This window comes from Arvicanthis niloticus, chromosome 19 (genome assembly GCF_011762505.2).
Source record: "Arvicanthis niloticus isolate mArvNil1 chromosome 19, mArvNil1.pat.X, whole genome shotgun sequence".
Lineage (NCBI taxonomy): Eukaryota > Metazoa > Chordata > Mammalia > Rodentia > Muridae > Arvicanthis > Arvicanthis niloticus.
In genome coordinates, this window is record NC_047676.1 from 44031393 (window position 1) to 44055163 (window position 23771).

General features: G+C 42.9%; 1 protein-coding gene across 1 annotated transcript in view; it reads right to left on the reverse strand.

The window, feature by feature from the left end:
* LOC117723877 (3',5'-cyclic-AMP phosphodiesterase 4D) overlaps positions 1 to 23771 on the reverse strand; it is a 644601-nt gene that overhangs the window by 32865 nt on the left and 587965 nt on the right. The window contains 3 exon segments of the mRNA XM_076916219.1: positions 4266 to 4278; positions 20018 to 20099; positions 20102 to 20116. Of these exon segments, the coding sequence (XP_076772334.1) occupies positions 4266 to 4278; positions 20018 to 20099; positions 20102 to 20116 (110 nt within the window).

A 23771-nucleotide genomic window follows, 5' to 3' on the forward strand; every position in this document is an offset into this window, starting at 1 on the left:
GGTGTCAGTCGTATATGGAAAAGTCAAAGGCTGACTTAAAATAGGACAGCATTCGGGAAGGCTGAGAAGGGGGAGGTGTGGGCAAAAGGAGATGTGAGAGGAACATGCTGAAGGCGCATGTGGAAGTGTCCCACTGGACTCCATTAATATGAACAGTTAATGTATGTTAACAAGAAAAGAACATTTTGGAGTTCTTTTTTTTTTTTTTTTTATTACCCTAGAGACGGTATGAAAGGCCTGTGGCCACCATCAAGTCTAACTTGAATCTAGTACTACTGTGCTTGAGATACTTAGGAATGAGTGTGTTGACGCTTCCAGCACCTCCGACTCAGGGAGGTCTTCCTAGCAGTAATGTTTTATTACACAGCACTCAGGAAACTGACACCATCTAATCCTATAACCAATCATATTCATTTTATACCCTTCTACTTAAAAATGAAAGATCCAGAGGTTAGTTTTTAGTAGCCAGGAATAAAGTCAACATTAAGTAGGTGCTTACATATAGTGTAACGCTTAGATTATATTAACAGATGAAAATGTGATTATTAATTCCTCCATACAGAATTCAAAATTGAAATTTTGAATTTTGAATCCATACAAAATTAAAATTCAGACATTAAATTCAATGGCTATCACAAACTAGGGAGCCTCTGTTTGTTTTCAAGTGCCTTAAGGTGGTTTTAGAAGGTGTCAATAATAATCTAGAATTCATTTATAATCAATTCTTTAAAGTATATAATTTAAAATTTACTTTCACATTATAAAAACTCCTGAGAAATGCTATTAAGAAAACCTGACCACTAGTAAATCCACTGCATCTGTTTATATTTGGCGCCCTCTAGTGATAAACCACATGAATTTGACTTAATCAGCCCCAAGGCATCACAGACTTTGATAATGGTTCATTTTGGAGAGGGAAAGAGAATAAATCAAAACATGACACCGCAGAGGCCCAGAGAGATCAAATGTACCGGGTCAGAAGTAGTATCTTCTCTTAGAGTATCATAAACATTTAAGACTGACCTTTAAAAACTAAGTCATCATCTGAAACATCCAAGACTGTTTATTAACATGGCCTGAATTTTTTTTCCCAAAATAACTTTATTTAAAGCACAAAAACATTTATTTAGAGAGAGTCTAATACAATACATACTATGTCTGTTGAGTTCCTGGAACCAAATTAACAGGAACCTAAGTTGATGGCTGTATTTTCGTTTCTGGCTAAGTGGATTAACTAAGGACACATTAACATGCGGTGGTTTGAATGAGAATGAGAATATGCAGCATAGGCACAGATTCCCGAATACTTGTTCCCCGTGGGCAGTGCTGTTTGTGCTGTCTGGGCATGTTTAGAAGGTATGGCCTTGCTGAAGGAAGAAGCATGTCTTCCTGGTCTCTCTCTGCTTCCTGCCTGTGGTTCAAGACATGAGCCCTCAGTTTTCCTGCCCTAGCCACGACACATCTGTTCTGCCATAATGGAACACAGAGTCAAACAAAGCCTTCCTGCTATCAGTTGCCATGGTCATGGTCTTTTATCTCAGCAAGAGAAGTAACAAATGCACAGAGCATTCTGCAGTCACTGATACAGCTTGGATTCATACAGGCAGCCGTGTAGATTCATAGCTATTTAGTCAGCTTAGCTGAAGTCACCATCACCCTAGCTACTCCTAACGTGCAACAGTTTCACGGAGGAATAATCAATGTGATTGGACAAACTTCACGTAGGTGAGGCCTCTTTGCTTCTAAGTTTGAACAGACGAGGTCAGATGTCACGGTTAGCAGATGGCATGATTTTATAGGAAGGAAATGCTATAGACTGCATCAGAGCGAACAAAAACTGTTCCAACTAATTAACAAAATCAATGCATAATGGGGACAAGCCCAGGCCTCGCTAAGTCACTGATCACTGAAAAGACAAAAAATCCTTACTGTGTGCTGACTCCTGTTCAAGTTCTAGATCTGCTGGCAGGAAGAAATCCCAACACGGTAAGCAGAGCTTGGTAACCAAACCCAACCATTCTCAGAGGATTCGTGTTTTTTTGTTTGTTTGTTTGTTTTTGTTTTGAGACAGGGTTTCTCTGTGTAGCCCTGGCTGTCCTGGAACTCACTCTGTAGACCAGGCTGGCCTCGAACTCAGAAATCCGCCTGCCTCTGCCTCCCAAGTGCTGGGATTAAAGGCGTGAGCCACCACCACCCGGCGGATGCGTGCTTTCTGAATCCGGCCACTTTTCATAGGTTTTGTCCTCGTGGGTCTGTTCTTTTTCTAGTCAGGGAGAATCAGCCTCCTGTCTTTAGCTTATGACCATTCCCCTCTAGCTAGATGGGTTTGGGTCTAAGGCAGAATGTCCCAGAATGCAATGTAAAGAACATCTATCTAGTAAAACATCTTGATGATGTCCACTTGTCCAAAATCGTCGTTGTAGACACAACACATGACACTATGAGGATTATATACATAACAGAGTCAAAAGATGTGCGATGTAACAGTACAAGAACTATGCCATGTAACCTTGTTTGTTTGCCTTTTTTTCAACGTGACATTTCCCAGACTGACTTTACTGCTGAACCGTTGTTATTACCAGCAAGTAGAAACAATCCACAGCACTGAAGTTTCATAGAGAATTCCTGTAAAAGTAACAGACTTCCAGCACTGGACACAAGTTTTTTTAACAGTGATTTACTTATTCTCTTCACAGATAACAGTTCAACAGCTACCTAAGAACAGAGAAACAATAAAGCACCGGACTAAATATGCATGTAATTAATCAATCAATTAATTAATTAATTAAATGAGAAGAGGACAAACATTAAAGACAGGAAAGCTTCCGCAGGTTAAGTCGAGAGTGGAGAAGGGACCCAACTACCTAGAAAGAGCCAATCACAGTGCTGGTTAGGAGGTGTGCACAACCTGTTTATCAACTGGGAAGAGGACAGTGTGGGTCATACAAAGGCTGGAGAAACAGGGAAGGAAGGAAGGTTAGGGAAGGTTGGCTGATGCGTGCCCTGGGGTGTGGTCAGATAGAAACAGGAGTTCTGCTGTACCCTACAGAATATGCCCTGTATTTCAGAAACCTCAAAGACAAGACATGCTTTCAAAATAGGTATATTTCACTTGATATAAAGGTTTTGTAATGTATGCATGTTTGTAATATCACATGATGGTATCCTATTAGTGCGTACAGTTTTTGTCTGTATGTATCAGTTAAACACAGTATCAAATTTTAAAAAGTAAAGAAGACTTGAGGTCAAATCCACTATGCAGAATGAGGCCGTGTGAGAGGGCACGGAGGTCTCACAGGACGGCTCTGAGGAGACACGAGATGACATATTTTAAACCCTGCAAGGTTAACATTTGTAAGCTCTTCAAACAGGTGGAAGAAAAGCTCCTGGACAGAGAGAGCAGTCATGACTTTACAAGGTGAGCCCTGGGACTAAAGAAAGGACCTAAGATGCAGACATGGGCTGGCTCAGTGCAGGCTGGAATGCTGCTGGCACCAAGATGGAGGTCCTGGCGGGAGGCTTTGCAGGAGAATAAGGGGAAGCTAAACCCCATTGAGTCCAGTCAACTGTAGCAATATTTAAATATTTGAGAACTGTGTGCTTTTTAAGCATTCCAGGATCTTCCATCCCTTCCCCCTCCTCTACCCCCACATCCTTCTAGAGTTCTGGACTAGGAAGGCTGCCAGAGAATTCTGAAAAGGCAGCCACCTTCAAATACTCCAGAGGCACCACATTAAAGCAGATTAATCACTTTAAAACTTTTCACGGGGTTTTTAGAGTAGTCCCATAGAGAGAACGTGAATAGATAATGTCTTGGTGTAAAATCCCACCTCACAGCTGATTTGGAATCCGAAAGGCTGGGTAACTCCTCACTCAAGGTCACACAAAAATAATTAAAGGTAAAATCTAGCATCCACAAAGAGCAATGTCTTCATTAAGTCGTGTGCAATTTAAATCGTTCAGGAATAAAGACTTAACTGAGAGCAATGATAAAATTTTAAGTAGTATAATAATGGAAGTGAGGCATGGTGACTCAAGGCTGGAATTCCAGCAGATACTTCTGTGGGGGGCTGTTAGGTGTCTGCGGCCAGCCGGGTTGCACAGTGAGGTGCAGGTCAGTCTTGGTGACAGAGTGAGACACTATCTCAAACAGTAACGTGGGTGGGGGAGCTCAACAGCTACAGAAAACAGTTTAATAATGGCGTTTGCCAAGTTTGCCACCCTCGCTGAGAACTGTGAGGCACACAGTGGTATGGAGCACAGACTACGTTAGAGGCCCTCATATGGCTTTCTGCAGTGTGTCATTTAAGCGCTCTGTACTGTGAGGAGGAAGATGAGAGCCTATACAGGTAATTTAGCACAGTATGAAGCAGGTGACAGAGCTGAACAGGTAAGCTCTATTATCAGCAGAACTACTTCCATCGAAAGGGATGCAATCAGATTAAGACAGGTGTGCAGGGGCTGGAGAGATGGCTCAGTGGTTAAGAACACTGACTGCTCTTCCAGAGGTCCTGAATTCAATTCCCTGCAACCACATGGTGGCTCACAACCATCTGTAATGGGATCTGATGTCCTCTTCTGGTGTGTCTGAAGAGTGTGACACTGTACTCACATACATGAACTAAATCAAATAAATAAATGTTGTTTTTTTTTTTTTTTTTTAAAAAGAATGGGATTCAGATCCTTGCAATGATGTCTACCCAATAATGTGTGCAGTCAATGGTTTCTCTGCAAACAACTGAAACTACCAGTCGCAGCAGTGAAGGCATTAGGAGGTCTCCACTGTACTGGGTCATGTCTCAGAATGCTCTGAGCTGATATATGCAAATTCCCAGACAGCAGTGCAATGTCATGAGCCTTTATAAGTGGTAGACTGTCTCCTGAATGTCGTTTCCGGCCTCTGTGTAAGTCCATTCCACCTGACTATATGTGTATAATTAATACAATACTAACAGCACTGTTTAAATAGAGCTCTTTCTTCACACAAGGACATAGTTTAAAAAAAAAGAACATAGCTCAGGGATGTATCTTATAAATGCTCCAACAGAAGGAAGCAGTGACCCCTAGCCATTTATGCAAAAACACTGCAAGCATTATGAACGGGATCAATGGCTGAACAGGAACAACAATAGCTGTGGCTGTCACTTTCCTCTCGCAGATGAGGGGAGTACACATGTGAATTAGAAAACACAAACTTCTATTTGGGGCACTAAGGAAAGAAAGCAAGCAGACGGCATGATCCAGAATACTCAGTTGTAATCATTCACAACACACAGTGAAGCCTCGTGAGACTCAAACTGTATATACATACGGCATTTCTCTTAACCATTGTGACTAGTGCCGGCAACCTACGTGAGCAAGTATCTCTGTAGTAGGATTCAGAGTCCTTTGGGTATACATCCAGGGGTATAGCTGGGTCAACCGGCTGATCCATTTCTAGCTTTGTGAGGAACCTCCATGTCTATAGTGGTTGCCAGCTTACACTTCCATCAACAATGAGGCAGAGCATCCTGTTTGTCTTGTTTTTATTATATGTTTATATGTATTTATGTTAATTGCACATGTGTGTGTGCATGCGTGTATGTGAGCCACTGCCCAAGAGGCCAGTCCTAGCATCGTGGGGTTTCAGGTGGCTATGAGAGGCCTGACACGGGTGCTGGGAACCTAACTCTGGCCCTCTGGAAGAACAGGAAGTGCTCTTGAACCTGAGCCTTCTCTACACTCCTACCGTGTGTCGTGTGTCTTCTTGATCGCAGTGCTGACTGTGGAAGGCATGCGGGGTAATTTTATGTGAACAGATACCTCACCTCAATTTCACATAGACAAACAACTGAGAAATTGTCCAACATCCCTCACCCACTACTGGCTTTTCCTCCTCCGTCTAAATCATCAGCATTTCATTGTCTGGGTTTAGAATCCCACCTTTCCAGCTGCAGACTCCTCTTCCTTGTCTTCTCTGTCTTCCCGCCTTCATCCATTCCTTTCATGTCATTTTTAACCTGCTCCACTCCCTTCTCCCCTTGCTGCCTCGTTCCCCGATTCAACTTGTTTCAGGTCTTTCCCCTCAGTATGACCCTGGCTCCTATGCCCTTTTCTAAAATCACCACTGCTGATTTCCTTATAATCAAATGGAAGAGTTCCTTGAGGTTCTCAGGAGTTACAAGTGGCTCAGACTGGCAAATAGGGCATCCCAGAGTGCTGCCAAATCTATAGGTCTGGTGCGTGCCTCTGGTCCTATAACTAGATTCTCTTTTCCAGTCAATCTTTTGCTTCCAGAAGAACCATTAGCCTCCCAGCTCCACAGACACCCAACACAGCAAACTCAATAAGCATGGCCCATTCTACACTGCACTGTCTGACCACTGGAACAATACCTCTCCGTTCACTGTCACCTACATAATCCCTAGATGCCCAAAGCAATTTCTGTAGTAATTCTGGGATGCTCCCCAATCAGTCTGCTCCTCTGGGTTGAACGGATGCTCTTTGAACTTCTCTACAAGGAGGCTATTGTTCATTAAGTTGTCTATTGTTCATTAACACACAATGGCTCGCTCCTATGGCTAGCCATATTGTCCATGGTATGTCTGCATGTTTACATATAAGCATTCACACACAAAAATCTCATTTTTTACTGTGAAAATAGAAGCTGTGGAGCAATCAGACGGTCCCAAAGAACAAGGCCAAAGATATCCCTCACTGAGAAACTAAAAACTGTATCTCACTGTCTGCAGTCACAAGGCATAGAACATACCCAACCCCTACTAAAAACTTTTACCCACAAAAGAGGTATATGTGAAGATGGTGACAGACCATCCCAAACAACAAAGACACACAAAATGCAAACGTCATCCAAAAGTGCCACCGATAGAGACCAAAATCAAGGTCAGCTCTAGCATCCAAAAGTTTGTATTCACTTAAAGATAAATGCCTTCACAAGTAAGGTAGGACTGGTTTGTTCTGGGCTGTCTTAACTCTTCTATCTCAGTGAAATAAATTAAGCAAACTGGTCGATTTCACACATCTCTTTCACCTCTAAGGAAAAAGATTGTTGGAATTGAAAAAACAAACAAACAAACAAACAAACAAACAAAAAACCAAGCAGACTCTGAATAAGAAGCCCCAGTGTGATTTCTCTAAGTGGCTGACAGTAAGTAGAAAGTAGATCATTTACCTAAATGGTGACTCATTTTCAACCCCTGTGACAACTGCAGCACTAGGGAATTTCTTGTCACTGGCTATGGCTAGTGTCAGACTCATGACTAAACCCTCATCACTGAGCTGGCACCAGATTCAAGGTCATCTCTTGCACTCCTGTTTCTCAGCCAGGTTGTCATGTTTAGTCTGTACCAGGAAAGATACCTAGCATCCTCATTGATCTCTGGTACTTCCTTAGTCACAGTCTCAGTATTATGCAGAACCAAGAGCCTTCCCGGGTGAGGGAAAAAACAAAACACAAGAAAAAGGGCCAACTCTGGGACACCGGAGTGAAGATCTTTCCTTGTCTCCCTTTCCTGTGGCTGCCTTCACGAGCACTCTCTCCGAGCGACCTGTGTTAAGTGGTCAGTTTAAATAAAAATATGCTATCACAGGGTGCTAGGTTACCAAACTAAAAACTAGAGTAAACAAACTCAGTGAGCATCGCATACGCGAGAGAGTTGAGGCCCCATAAATCACCGGGACTGGGTATCAGGATTTCAAAGGCACCCTGTAAGCTTCCCCCACGCCTGTTGACTCAAGCTCCAGTTGCAATGGGTCACCTATACAGCAGCATATAAAGTTGACCTTTTAAGTTTAAAAATAGTTGCAGTGCTATCCCTACTAAAGATAGTCCATGGGGCCTCCATGCTCTATGCGTACACAGCAGCGTGTTAACGCACTTTACCGGAAGTTTTGCTTGTTTCTCCTAAGAGTCCTGAGAGGTGGGTTACATTCATTTTGACTGACATAGAAGACAGGTGCAGAGACAGGAATAATTTAATTATCCAAAGTCGAATCTCTAGTGTGGGGTACATTTTTTTATCCCATCTTGGAATTGGAAAACTTATCATAATGTAGGGGACGTCGGAATGGTGAAAAAGGTCGCTGACAGCTGCCTCTCTGTCCCACTGGAGCATCCAGTCGTAGCTGATGGTCCATTACCAGGACCCACTCGTACTTATTTTGACCTGGTTTCTTCCATCCTTCTGCAGCTCGCTCCTTAGCTTCTTACCATGCCTCTTCAACTTCCGTCACTCACTCCCGAACAACACGTACCCCGGGGATGGCCCAGCAGCCAGATTGAGCAAACTACCCATGCTGTTACTGGGCCATGACTCAAGGAGGTCACAGGTGAAGGAGGTGACACCAGCTTGGAGTGAAATACACCATGGCCATAAATCTCAGTCTCCAGGCAGCCCTGCCCCTCCTCCCACATCCACAGCTGACTGTCCTCCCTTAGACCTTTGCACCCTTTGGCTGACCTGTCTGGGATTTCTTTCTTTTTTTTTTTTTTTTTTCTTTTTCCTTCCAGGCTGTCCCAATCTCTCATGACAACTGCATTTCACCATAGGAGCCCTGAGGCTGGAGTGAGAGGGGGCAGGGACACCACCTGATCAGCTTGCCTCCCACCAGAGAGTCTTGACCCCAGGTGAGCTGGAGCTACTCCTCCTCAGTTACACTCCATAGATAAGTTCTCTCCCCTACTTTTCTACAGCTTTCGCCTGTTACCCCAACCCAGGAATCCATAGCCTTATTTCCTTTTGTCCCAACTAGGGGGGAAAAAACAAACAATAACAACAACAAAAGCAAAACAAACCACCACTAACAAAAAGCCAGCTCTAAACCAACTTATAGTAGTAGGCTAATTTTAAATTCCTAAGCATGCTCACACCTTTCCTGAACTTAGACTTTGTCTGCTGCCCCAATGCCCACCACCAGCCAGGCTTCACCCCATGTTATCCCTAAATTCTCGGTCAACTTGCATTTATGCTTTAGCTACCCAATGCCCTCCCATAAAGATCAGATCTTGTTAAAAAGCAGCCTTCTGGGCCACCTCCTATCCTCTCAGTCTGTCTTAAGTCACACTCTTCCTGCAAGCTTGAGGTTGAGGTAGTTCCACTCCCATCTGACATGACTTAGAAAAGAAGGGAGGCAGAACAAGATGTCCTAGACTCTCGGCATATACAATCCTCTGATAAGTGAAGGATCCCCTTCTGGGAATTAACATTTTGCTGATGTCACTTTTGCTATTTTGGACACTAGTGCTCACTAAATAGATGAATATATTTAATATGTTATAATGATATATTTAATATATTATTATTATATATTAAATAATTATATAATCATTATTATATATTAAATATAGTAAATAATATATTTTGTTATATTATTTAATATATTACATAATAATATATTAAATATATTATTTAATATATTACATAATAATATATTAAATATATTAATTTAATGAATATATTAAATAGTCAATTAAGTGTCTGTGCATAATTTGGAAGTGTAGCCTGAGAACACAGATGGTTCTCCCTCCATCCGTCTGTGGGTTATGGTAGAAAGTTTCTGACATACAGTGCATTGCTTCTGGGCCTACACTAGAAATCCCAGCTTGCGGTATGAACAAACACACACAAAGTGGGTCCCCTTAAGTAACTGTGCAGGACTTTTCTAACTAGCTATGGTGGAGGTCATATGTGCCAAGAGAACAGTATTAAAATATGTGACAGGAAGACCAGAGGTCAGGGAGCCATTTGTCCACTGGATCTTCACATAGAGAACAGTGCTGCGGCTCTGTGAGCAAGCACATGGGCTTTCTGACTGTCCCCCTCATTGCCCTTCAACCACTAACGACACGTGGGAAAACTGAGCTCTGGGTCCAACAACAACTCCCAGGTAAACCCATCTTTCCTTGATGAGTAATAAGAAATAAGTCTATTTCTGGAAGCTTCTTTATGATGTCTCGAAACTCATCTCTACTTACCCTTGTGTAGAACTAAGGGATTATGCCGAGAATATAAAATTATGAAAACAGAGAACAGAAAGTCAACAGTTGACAGCAAAGATGATGTTAATCCTTTTCATTTTATCACAATTTAGTTTTTGAAGTTGACTTGAAATATTAAAAATATAAAAATAAAAACTATGATACCGGAAGCTTAGTCCTCAGCCAAAGAAAGGAACACACTCCAAATTTGTCTTAATTTTAAAATATCCTTTCAACAGAATTGTAGTTTAGCCTCTTTTGTGAAATGAGTTTTTCTCATAGATAACAGAGTGATATAAATGCATCTGCAAATACTTATTAAAAGAAAAAGCATCTCCAAATTGGAAAGTAATTTTATTGTTAATTTTTTTTTGCTGCAAATTTTACTATGGTTATATGGTTTATTTTCGCCCCTAAAATTTAAAAACAAAACAAACATAGACAATATAAAATAGAATCATTCCTGGGCAAAGAATGTATTTCTTTTCTAAGCACTGGAACTGGCATAAAGGTATAAGTAGTGCTTACTAAGAAATGAGCTTTTAAAAAAAAATGTATAATTCAGTATAATTCCTTGAAAATAATCATCTTTGTATGATCAAATATTTTTTTTTCCTCCGCAGCTTTACCACTGTGGGGAAATGTCCTGTAATCAATGTATATCAGAATGCATCAGGTAAAATTAAAAGAAAATTAAGAAAAGAAATCCACTTTGACAAGCTCCCCCTCAGAATATTTTGGAGCATACTTCTTTAGGATGTCTTTATTCCTCTTTAAGACTGAAACAACGCAACAAGAACATTGCTGTGAACAGGCACAGTGACCTTGAGGGTGCCAGTCAGCTTCCTGAAGGGGAGAGGGGGGCACATCCATTGGTGTGAATGTAATTCCAATATGGCAGCTACAGCTTAGCCTGGTTGCTATGGATACATCCCCACCACAACTGTGCTCTCCATACTCTAGATCTGTTTATGACAGGCCAAAGTGCTTCCTCTTATGGTGCCTGCATCTGCACAGCACACTGTTGCCAGTGATAAGAGCTAGGGGCTGTCACTATAGGGATGGCAGAGCTACAGGCCAGAGATGCTGAAGGGAGCTGAAGCATACATGCTGGGCAAAACTTCCCAGAACTCCACCCAACAGACAAGGTCCAAAACACTCATCATGTTTTCCCAGGCTAGTGCAGAATAAGCTGATAACAAGAATGCTACCGATCAAATAGTCATACAAGGAAACACAGGGGAGCCGCTTACATGACCTACATGGTATTGCCTATGCATGATGGAATTTTTAATTTAACCAACCTAAGACTAATTTAGACTATGTTACGTTGGGTTACGTTATACTGAGATTTCTACTGAGAATTGCTCAGGGTTCTAATAACGAAAGAAAAACAATGTTCGTAAAAGCAGGCATTCAAGTGCTCAACTCACCAGTCTGAAGCAAGAGATGACATTTGCGGTAACCAATGTCACTTGCCAGGTCTCACTTTATGTGAACACCTACACCGGGGCACATTGATACTGAGTGTTAAATAAACGAACTAAGGGAAACCTTGTCGCTAAAATAAAACAACATCAAGCCAAGCATGTTAAGAGTCATGAAAATCACACATGGCCTTTGCAAGGTCAAAAAAAAAAAAAAAGCCTCATATTCAATTAGGAAACCTGGAGGCTGAGGAGGGAGGTCTGGGAGAAATGGGGTAAAACAGGCTTCATAGAGGAGGCGGCATTCAGATGTGCTTAGGAGTCTGGTAGTTTAAAATTTAAAACATTTTGTTTTAGAACAAGTTTACTCACAAAAAACGTAGAAAGACAGGCTCAAAGTCCCATCGACTTCACGCTCAAACTTCTGTTTCTGAGGATTCACACCAGTTGCAATTATAATTACTGCATTAATCTAACACACACTGACGACTGGGGGTTGGTTCCTTAGCCTCTAGGACTTGTCTCTTTCTGTCCCAGGAGCCCACCTAGGACACCATGTCACAGTACCTTGCCATGGCTCTTCTCGATTGCGAGTTTCCTACGCTTTCCTTGTTTGTGGGGTAACCTTAAACAGTTCTGAGGAATTCTGACCTGGTATTTTGTAGAATGTCCCCAACTGCAATTTGTCTGATAACTTATTCCAGTAATTAGACTGGGATGTTCTGAGTATGCGGCTAATACCTGCAAAGAGCCATTTTTATCAGATCATATCAAGGATATACAGTCAATGCAACTTGCAGCTGCCAGTGTTGGCCTTGACAACCTGGCTAAGGCAGTGCTTGCTTGTCAGTAGTCACTGCAGAGTAAAGCCCCCATCCAGTCCCCAGCCATCCAATCCATACTGCGATACGTGGAAGGAAATCGTGCGGTCTCCATATTTTGGGGCTGCGGAATGGAGTTCTCCATTCTTATGGGCAGAGCCAACAACAGTAACTTGGAGTACTCCTGCCCAGAAGTTTGTCTATGCTCCATATCATTTGTTCAGCTAGGGCTTTTGTGTTGTTATTGTTTCCAGTATGGGTTGTGTGTATTTGTTTTATAATTTGGGTCATAACCTAATATCACATTTTCTTGCTCAAATTGTTCCAGCTCAGGCCACTGGGTGTTCTTTCGGTGTACTCTTGCATCAGACTGGTTTGTCCTCATGGGGGAGTTCCATGCGTGTGATCACGTCCTTCCTTTCTGGCAGGGTAAGACGCTTCAGGCACTTCTTGTATATTTGCTGCCCAACTCTCTAGATGCAACTATCTCTCTAAGGAATCCCAATTCCCTATTATAATTCGATATCGCAAATCAAAGTTTAAGTGCAAGGTGTGCTCATGATACTGAGGTCCTCTTTTCTGACAAGACAAAAAAAAATACTTGTGGTATACTAGATGGCTGAGATATTATAAAGTGGAATGGAGGGCTGTGTTCTGAACATGCTTTTTTGAACATTAAATAGTGACAAGAAGTGGTGTACTTCCAGTACCATTCAAAAGGAGAGGTGCATCGCTTCTTGGCCCTTTGGCTAAGATCAAGTGCGAAAGAAGAGATGCATTTATTTATGGGGAAACTGGCTGGACTGTTCTTTGCTAATGCTTTCTGCATTTCTGCCGGAAAAAGCTCAGAGTTTCAGACATTTAAAAAAAAACAACAAACAAACAAACAACAATAAGAACTCATGTTACCTTTTTTGGGGGGGGATATATTTGTAAAATTACAGAAAGAAGCAAAAGGTGTGAACTCCCTGAAAACAAATGGAAAAACAAGATACGGGCTTTGTAAAGGTCATGGGAGGAAATGAGAGAAAAGGAACCATTACAATAATTCCACTGAGTTAGTAGCAGCATCACCAGTCCTCTGGAAGACACACATCAGAGGGATCAGGATGCCAGCAGATTAAAAACGAATGGTGTTCTTTTAGGGATGGAAATAAATGATGGGACACATTTAGGACCAACTGAGTTCCTGAGTCTGCCTACAAAATTCATATAGTCATCGTGGCAACTATGGCAGACCAGAAAGCAGACGCACAAAAGTAAAGCAGTCCAATTTATAGTAGAGGCAGAGCGTGAATCCCGCCAGACAACCCCAGGGGCCACTCTGCCTGGGCAGTGGGTTCCCAGAGTGGAAAACTGTCTTGCAGAAGTGCACCATTCTCTCCCCTAGTGGAGGAATATCACAGGTAGCAGAGAAAGAAAATCACAGTATCAACCCAACATGTCCTCTTAATTGCACCTGAACTGCAATATGGCTTTTGTTGCTGCTAAATGACAAGACTCAGCATCCGTTTGAGTTGAGCAAAACGTGTGGACCTCAGGTGCAAGTCTTCTCGTTTTGTCACTTGTCAATTGTAATATAGATGAGAGAAATACAGCTGTCATCACTTAATATTCTGGTGAGTACCTCTGGAAATTGCTTTGAATGAAAACTTAACGTATAACACCACACACCAAAGCACATGGGAGTCACAAAATTGGAACAGCGCTAACATCAACTATGTTTTCTAACAGAACAGAAATAACACTGTCTTATGTTACTACAAGGAATACAATACTGGGTTCTCCTAAGCTCACTTTTTTCTATGGATACATATAATTTATGGAGCACCCAGTGTACTCTTTCACCGTGCTGGACTTTGTGTATGCTGTAGCATGTGCTCTTTCGCCTTCCTGTCCTCTCTTCCTCCCTACATAACCCTTCTCTCCCTAAACCCCTCCCCCAGTGTCTCCATATTACAGACTAGGCTTGACTTCTCTATGCAGTGGTGGATGACCTTGAACTATTGCTCCTTCTGTCCCCTTCCTGAGTGCTAGGATTACAGGCATGTGCCCTGTGGCCTTCTTTATGTTGTGCAAGGGATTGAACCCAGGGCTTCATGAATACTAGGCAGACACTCTCTCTACCAACTGGCTTAGGTCCCTAGTGCAGCATCTCAGTCGTGTTTCCCTTCTTGCTACTGTGTTTATAAATGAAGACACTGAGCTTTGGGGAGCCAAGGCTTGCTGCCCACATTATTAGGGAGCAAACAGCAGAGCTGGAATTTGAAACCAAGTTCCCCTGACGACAAACATCTATGTTCTTTCCACTCTGCAGAGCTGCTGTAAGCACTAATAGTTCGTGCTCTGGGCCAGCAAGTAAATGTCACTCATCTTCCTTACATAGAAAGTTCAGCAAAATATTTCCCAAAGCCAAGAATACTAAACAATAACAAAAGAAAAACACTTGGTATTTTCCACAGTACAAGATCATAAACCTAGTATTACGTTAGCTGCTGTGTCCAATTTAACTAATGTCTTAGTGAACATTGTGGACTTGTCTGGTCTGCACTTTAAGGCAATCTCTAGGTGCATCCCCCAACTGTTGGAGTGAAGAAACTGTTTTCCTCTTACTGACATCCCCATGCACTAGAAGCCTCAGGTGCTTCAAAGCATTGTCTTATCAGCCTCGTTTTTGGGAAAAGAAGTTGTCCAGTGAACCTTTAACCTTGATAGCTTTAATAGCTATCCAAGAGCTTGTTTTATCTCAACTAAGCCTTACATTTTAATTTTTAAAAGGGCAAGATAGTTAATAATACTCTGCCACACGAGCTGCCATTTTCCTGTAAATCAATTTGATTGGTAATAACCAAAAGCATTCTCTAAGTAATCAATTTATTTATTGAAGCATAGAAGCAAGGAGTAAGGGGTGTTTTGTTTAAGCACACTGACACTGAAAGCAGACACAAGATCTGAACCGATGACACCATAGGCTTTTTTCCCTTTGGTCTTTCATGTCAATATAAGTTAAAATCAAAGACCTTACTAGTCAACAAAGTGAAAAATCCTTACAGAAATGTTTTCAGACCAGAGACGTACATACGCACACACCCATACAGAGATACACACATATACACACACATGCTCGTGCACACATGTGTGTGCAAAACTTAAAAAGCATTTTTAAGTAAGTGCTTTGTTCTTTTCTATTACTACTTAAAAGCAAAGAGAGATATAAAGAATTCCAAATCTTTTATGCTTTTATCTTTTATGTGAGGATCTAGATGCAAGCTGAAGGGGAAAAAAGCTTCCCTAAATCTGCCTTTATTGAGAAGCTGGGAGCATAAGACACCAAACTCAAAATATCCAGAAGCAAAGTTACTAGTTTTTAATAGCTATCCAAGAGCTTTTCTCTTAAAATTTATATATTTATTTAGGCATAAATATGAACTCTTAAGAATCCTCTCTTGTATATTTTAACATCAAAAACATTTTCAATTGTCACTACCATAAAATGTCTTTTGCAATTAACTTAGTTTCCTTTGTAATGGGGTTTCAGTCCCTCTGAGTTATTCTTATACTTGTGCAGTGCAGGCTGGAATATCTTAAGACTCAGCTACAGCTGTGAATATCCCATGTTCTCTTCCTGCAAACCTGGCTGGAAGAAAACCGTTATCCGAAGTCACAGCAAGTGCTAGCCTGTGCTATGCGCTGGCACACATACAGCAGCAGGGGGAGCCAGTGGGAAAATAGTTGAGAAAAACTGGCTCCCGAAAAGCAGCTTAATTTGTACTCAAAGCAGAGAAAGAGACCAGAAATGGACCAAAGAGACAAACTAAGACTCACAGAGAACTCGTAACCTTGTGTGCAAAGTCGGCCGCAGGATGCCTTTGGAGTGGAACCATGGACGAAACTTAAGTCTCTGCAAAGGATGCTCAAATCCCAACTTTTAAGACCAACCTGCAGTTTGCTGGGAAAGCCAGTGCTTTCCAACAGTGCTGAGCTGCAAAATGGCCCCCAAAATTTGAGAGCAGAAACAAGTTAACATTTTTAGGTTGATATGTCTTAGGGATATTTCATAATGATTTCATTTTCTCCTGAAAGCATCACGAACTTACATGGAAACCTAGTAAATTGAGCATTATTAGGCCGTGAGAAGGTTGTTGCAGAGGTTGCAACAGAAATCTTTGAGAACTTCTGAGGACCAGAACTCCTGCCATCTCTCATGCAGACACCTCCCACTCTTAACTGACCTCTTAGAGGGGGGAGGTGTGACCAGAAACATCATGAAAGTATTCTGCATTTTAAAGTACTTTACTTTGAAAGTATTTTAGCTTTGCAAAATCTGTATAGAAGGATAGCAATGTGCCTCCAAACTAGTTCATATGTATGTCCTGAAGACTAGCAAGGCCTATATTTCCAGATACAGCAGAAAAGAAAAATAGCTCATTCTGTCTGGAATTTAAATATGAATTTTAAAAAATGCCTACTTAGACTATCTACTTAGAACTTCAAAATATTCTAGTTATCTAATGGATGATAAAGACAGATTTAAAAAAATAATCTACGACACACAGAATTTCTACCCAAAATTACTCTTGTGCAGTAAATTAATAAAAGCAAATATTTCAGACAAAAAGGAGCTCAAGAAAACTTGACCTCAGACTCTTATATTGCCCTTTCAAGACATTTATTATTTATGCCCAGATTATGCTAAGGAAACTGTAGCTTAAAAAGTTTATAGTTTTTTAAAATAACTCAGCCAAGCAAAGAACAGAAACGCAGAATGAACTTTCCAGGTCTGTCCACCTTTGAAGCTCTGAGGCCTTCTCTGAAACTGCCCCTGATTGCTGGTTCTGGGGTTGGGGAAAATCTGTTACAACTCTTAGGCAGATTAATGTGCATTTGAGAGTGAATGCTGTAGATGTAATCACTCAAATTAAATGCCATCTGGAATCATCTTACGCCTCCAGTACAAGCACCCAGCATGTGTTACAGCCACCCCTTGTCCTGGCCAAGATTTCAACCATATTCCTATCCCCAAGCAGGCAACCTGTGTACACTGTGACAGCAATACAGAAAATATGTTGCTGTTTAGACATCACCTTAAGACTACTAATCATTTCAAGTTTCTTTTATTGAGATCTTTTAAATATATGAATTCTCTTTTAACAGGCTTAAATATCTGGCTTCCTGCTTTCTGTCTCCCCAGATCGCTTCCAGAATAAATCCTGTCTCTTATCAATTAAAAAAAAAATTTTTTTTTGTATTAGTGCGTTATTGTTATTGTGGTTTTAATATATTAGGAAAAATGTTTAAAGCTTCCACAGAAGAGAATTCTGTCCTGATATTTGGAGGCAAAAGAAAAATGAGCCAAATACCTTAACTGGCAATAAATTTACCAACCAAGAAGTAACTTATCAGATTCATTCACTCAGGTAGGAAAGCCCAAGGAAGCTGACGTTGCCAGTTAAAATGAAGGCAGGCTGTCTCTCCCAGCCCTCGGTTGACCAGTTGTTCCGACCCCACTTTATCACTGGGTGGAAGGGCTTGTTTATTAAGCAAAGGCTGACGTTACAACCATTATCAGGAACTTTTTTTTTCTTTCTAAGTTAACTTTCTTATCTCTGAAAGACTGTGCAAGCAGCTCATGAGTTTAGAAATGAATGAATTTATGAAGAAATGAATGGCTTTGACACAGAAAATTTGAGCAATAGTTAATTGGGTAAACATATTATATGATATATAATATAATATACATAATAATAAGTATATAATATATCCTGTCCACCACCAGGCATAAGCACAGCTGACTGCATTTTTGAAGAATATTTTCTCCCTTTAGGACTATCTCACTTCAGCCGAATTAACCTACTTCCCATAGGATCCTGTAGCAGTTAATGCAAAGTCTTGAAACCTTTTTCAAAGATTTTTTAAAAGACAGAGCCCCGTCTAATCTGGTGCCTATAAAAGAAAGGCATTATTCTGGGCAATCCCTGTGACGTAAAGTTTTCAGCTTAAAACACAGACATAAGCCACTCCACGGTTTAAGTCACAGTGCTGTTCGATTCTCACATCAATTATTAAACTCAAATGCAGGTTTCAACATCGAGGCTATGGATTTTAGGGGAAAGCGGCTGCTCAGATGCATGCAAAGTGTGGTCAAATTATGTTGCAAGTATTGTCCAATGAGGTTGAAATAGCAGGCAAATGCGTGTATCTGGCAAATGGGGCCTTCAGATTTTGATCCTGTCTCTTGCCACATACATTCAAGCGATGTGAGAACACAGGCCTACCCACTCAGCATTTAAGGACACTGGACATATCAGCACCTGGTCTTCTGCTTTATACAGCAACTTATACAAAAGATGATTATATTCTAATAAATGTCACAATTTGTTAGTCTATTAAAAAAAGACATTTAATGCTGCAAACGGGAAGTTAACAGTCCTAGTAAGAAAGCAGTAACTGGTCATCCAGAATGAAGAGCCAACCAAATTTAGAAATGAGACCCCAGGGCGGGGGACGGGGGGGGGAGCAAGGAATGCAGATTTGATTATCAAGATGGTACAACCGGTGGTGTGGGTTAATACTTTTGGGGAGCTCCTTTAGTTTTAAGGCCAACTTTTCACTTCAGCAGCAATGCTATCTCCATGAACAGTGTGTTACAGATACAATAATCCAGTGGTTGTCGGAAAAGCTAAGGCATTTTTTTTAAATAAAAATCTGCATGAGAAATAAATCAGGTGGAAAGAAACTACGCTGAGCAACAGAACCGAGAGAAACCATCATTCACCAGCAGACGAATACAAGAGGTAAAATGTCATAACCCTCCTGACCTTGTCAAGAGGTGTGCAAAAAACTACAAAAATAGTTTAAAGAGACAACTACTTCTAATTGCCACATCTCCCCTCCGGACTCTTTCAGCCGTTTGCATCAATACAGAGAAGCCTCCCTCCCTGGCCCCTAGGCCAGCCGTCATTAAAAACCTCATCATACTCAATTATTCTTTGCATAACTGAAGACATAAAACACATGATTTTGTTGCTTTAAATGCAACTCTGAAAGCACTCTACCTTATCTACCCAGGCTGCTTAAAGGCCGCCTGATGCTGAAGGTTACTTCGAAGCCCCCCATGCTCCATTAATTGGCAAGACCAGCAGCGCTTTTGCACAGAGGACACAAATGCCCAGCTGAAGCTAGTGGCGGCTAAATGACTTCAGAAACCTGGATTTGGTCTCCAAGGCTGAAGGAGACAAAAAGGCAGCATAAGGACCCTTCTAAATTGTTCTCTGCAGATGGCACATACAGGGAAGAGAATATTTAAAGGTTCAATCCTTACAAGGTACCCACGAGAACCAGAGAATGGGAGGGAGGGTTGCAAGTTCGGTGAACTCTCTGAGTTTGACGAAAGAGGTAGGAGGTGGTGGCATCCTGGTGCCTTCACGGAGTCCTGCAACTCTTATTTCCAACAAGGAATCTTAAGCAGTGCCTTTGATAATATGCAACGCCACCATTCAAGACCCTACTGGGTTTCTGCTGCAAGGGCAAAGTGTCATTCTAAGGACCCTTCGTCCTAGGGATACTCAAACTCTGCCAAAGTTGCTTTGTAAAAGGTTTAATCTACCTGAAGAGAGGTGTGCAAACAGGAAACTCCCCCAAGGAGCAGGACAGCTAACTTGCAGTAAGCGTGACAAAATGATCTCTGTATTTCCCAGGCCACAGGGATCGGTGATCCCCCAGCGTGGGAAACAGCCCTCTCTAGCAACGTCCACTGACACCCGAACAGAACAGGGGCTTACCTTGTTGGAGGCCATTCACTGACGGAGTGCCTGGTCTGCAGGGTCTCTAGCTGGTCCAGACACCAGTCCAGCTCCTCCAGGGTCTCGCTGGCAGTTTCTGGTAGGCCTCCTCTGCGAAGAGACAGGGAAATGGGGACTCAGTTCTTAAGCGCTTCACGGGAACACCAGCGGAGTTCAAAAGGGGGCCATTCTGCCGTACCCCGCCATGCTCGGATGCCCGGTGCCCGCACATGAGGGCTGCTCCTTCATATGCAGGGCCCGGCGGCTGCGCGGGGGCTGAGGTTGGGACTAGGGGGCCGGGCTCAGGCTGGCCGAGATGCTCCAGCTTGACGTCGGTGTCAGCCTCCAGGGAGGGGCGCAAAGTGCTGCAAGGCCAACTTTGGCACCGGGACGGCGGGCGGATTCTAAAGCAGCGCTACTAGCTCGGGCTTCCTTGCGCTTGGATTCTGCCCCTGGTGGCCGGCTCAGGGGGAGAGGGGTGCGAGCAGGGGCTCGCCCCGCAGACCGTGGGTGAGTCGGCTCACGGGCTTCCGCGTCCCGCAGCCCCGGCTCCACGCCGCCGGCCCGCCGAGGCCCCCGCGCGCCGAAGCGAATGAATCAGCCGCGGCCGCCGTTTCCTGTTTTGTCGCTCAAGTCCGCGGGCGGGCGGGCGCAGCGCCGCTCCATGCTGGCTTTCCGGGAAACACTCCTCCCTCGCGCCCCTCGCGGCCCTGCGGCGCTGTCCTGGCTCCCCCGCGACTCCTTACGAAAGGGTTCCGAGTTGCAATCGCCGTTCCGGACCGCCCTCCCCGCCACCTCGCCGCCGGGGCATCGCCGGAGGCAGACGAGCGCCGCTGCTTTTGAAGCGCAGCCGGGAAGGCGCGGCCGCACGCGCAGCGCGCGCGCCTGTGTGTGTGCAGCGCTGCTGTGGAGATGCCTTGCAAACCAGAACAAGCGGAAAACCCGGCGTGGAGCGCCCGCCGCCCGCCGCCTGGGGTCGTCCCGCGGGGCTCAGGGCCGGGCTCGACCGGCCCCCAGCGCGCAGGCGCGAGCGATCGCGCACTGCCCCCTTGGGGACCCTGGGGCACACAGCCGAGTCTAGGCTCTTCTGCCCCAACACAGCCTGCCAGATCTGGGCGCCTGGGCGCAAGGTGACTTAGGACAAGCACTACTCTCCTCCTGCAGGTTTAGGTTTGCCAGTTCCCTGGGTTTGTGTCCCAGAGGTAGGATTACTTACTCAAAGGGGATTCTGAGAATAAAATCATTCTACTGGCGGGCAGACTGTCAGTACCCAGCCAACCCTCTAAAATTGGCGTTAGATGTAAACAGACAAAACCATAGTGTTGGGGGTCAGAATGCTTTAGAATGTGACACACAGGTACATTTCACCTTCAGATTTTCACCAAAGAGCTACCTTAAAGGAACAGCCAATGGGAAGAACCATGGGACAAGGAAGTTTACACATGCCCTGTGGATGTGTCTTCTCTGCAGGATGCACAAGAACACCTAAACTTGGGGCTCCAAGACAGAAAGTCTCGGACGTCTGTTTCTGTCTACTGTGGACAAATGAACTCCAGAAGCATTGTGGGGAAATGGTTTCTGTTGATAAAAGCGACCAGGGAAACTTGGCCTTTCCCTCAATTGATCAGTTCCAAAACTGAAACAGCAATATTATTTTAGAAGAGGAAAAGTCGAAACCCCAGGGGTCTAGCCTACAAAAACTGTCAGCAGAAAGAAAAAAGCCTACATGAAGTGATGGGGTTCCCTTTCCATCTTCTGATCTACAGTATCGTAGGGAAAGAAAATTCTGTCCAATGTAGACTCCTTTCAGTATCAAGCACAATAAAGAATCTCAAGATTTGGGATTTCTTTAAATTTGTAAAAACTTCAGCAACTTTTAGAGTGTATGAGGCTTGCGTCTTGACTCGACCTTCTCCGGCATTACTGAGCTACGTGCTCTTTCTTCATCTTGACTGCTGTGTATTGAAATTTACCTCTCATATTGTGCATTCCCTTCTCACTAACTCTAAAGAGACCTTAAGTAAACAATTGCTTAAAACTTGCACTGAATTTAAGGTTGATGCTTCTTTAACATGGAACAATCTAAATCATACAATAGTACAAGTTAAGTATTAAATATTTTATCTGTTTAGGTTTTTCCCTGTTTACACAACTGCAAAAACATTACAAGTTTGCTATAAAAAAGAAAAAATACACAAACACATCGAGAGTCCCCTTGCAGCCCTCAACCTAGAGTGCTAAAACAATAGTTTAATTATTTCAAATTACTGATCCCTCCCATATGTAAGTGGAGCACTGTCTGGCGCATGCTGGTCTATTACTATACAGTTTCGGTGTTGCTGCTTTCTTCCCTCTATGTAAAACAGGCATATAGAAAATTGCAGGAGGAAATTAACTCAGAGCCACATGAGTTGTCCATAGTTTGTACATGCCATGTGTTTCAGAGGCATAGCGACTGTGTAGAATCCGTTTCTCCTGCCCCATGATATTCAGTACCCTAAGCAGGAATCTTCTTTACGACATCTCGAGGCTTGATGTTCTATGCCTCTGCTCCTGCCACCCAAGTCGGTGAAAGCCGGAGTTCCAGGGGACCTCCCGGTGTGGCATGCACTCCCTTCACCCACTTTGCTATCTTCATGAAAGCTTTCTCAAATCGGAAGTAGAATTCATACATCCGACCTAGCAGAATACTGCTCTATGTATTATATTCTATTTCAGTCTTTATTATGTCTTTAATGAGTAACAGTAACTCTGCAACGTTTCAATTTAATGCTTCAAGACCCTTAGGACATGGGCTTTTACCTTTAAGTGGGTGGTATATGCGTCCTTGTGAGGAGCAATTGGCTTCAGGAAGATCCATTTTATATTCCAGTCATGGCTTAGCCATTTTGACTACCAGAAATCAAGTAAGGGCTCATACATATGTTCCCAAAATGTTCCACATGCTCTATATATTTAAAGAATGAAATTACTCTCCAGCATTTGTACATACTGGTGAGAGAGTATTTACATGCAATAGAAAAAACATTTTCCTTTTTTAAAAAAAAAACCATTGCTGGATTTGCTGGATTAGAGTTTACTTCTTTCAGAGTCCTAGCCTAAGGCAGTGTGCCTAGCTACGGTTCTTTACCGGGTCGTTATTAAGTCGTCACGTTCAGGAATTTTAACAACCACCGTTGTATGACATGGCGTAACTAACCTTTTACTTTCCCCCTCCCCTGGCGAGGGGTGGAAATTCAATGTGGAGCTGCCAGCTATCCTACAGGAAATGAGTCACCACCACACAAACAACACACCTAAATGTCATCTGCAGCTAGCTGGACAAACACAGGGAACCAGTTTAACCAAGAACACACGTCGCATCATTAATAAAATGCCCACCAGGGGGTCATATATGCTGTGGCCCTACTTAAAAATATATGAAAACTCTTTTATTTAACTTGTGCGGATCTTGCTTCACTGAGGAGGAGCTACTGAAGAAAACACCCACCAAACTATTGGCTAAAACTCCACATAGACTGGGCAGGGCTGTGTCACGGGCAGCTGAGGAATAACAACAATGAACATCCTCTCTGTTATTCTGTGTTCTCCAGGCAACCCTGAGCTGTGCAATACCCATGCGTCTGCTTTAACTCTCCTGGTATAAGTAATACTCAATATTTGTGGGCCAGTACTTGGCTTCCGTCATAGTAATGTGGCAAGGGTTCCCTTGCACATGGCCTGAAATCTTGCCAAGGCTCCAGGAGAGGATGCTGAGGCAGCAGCT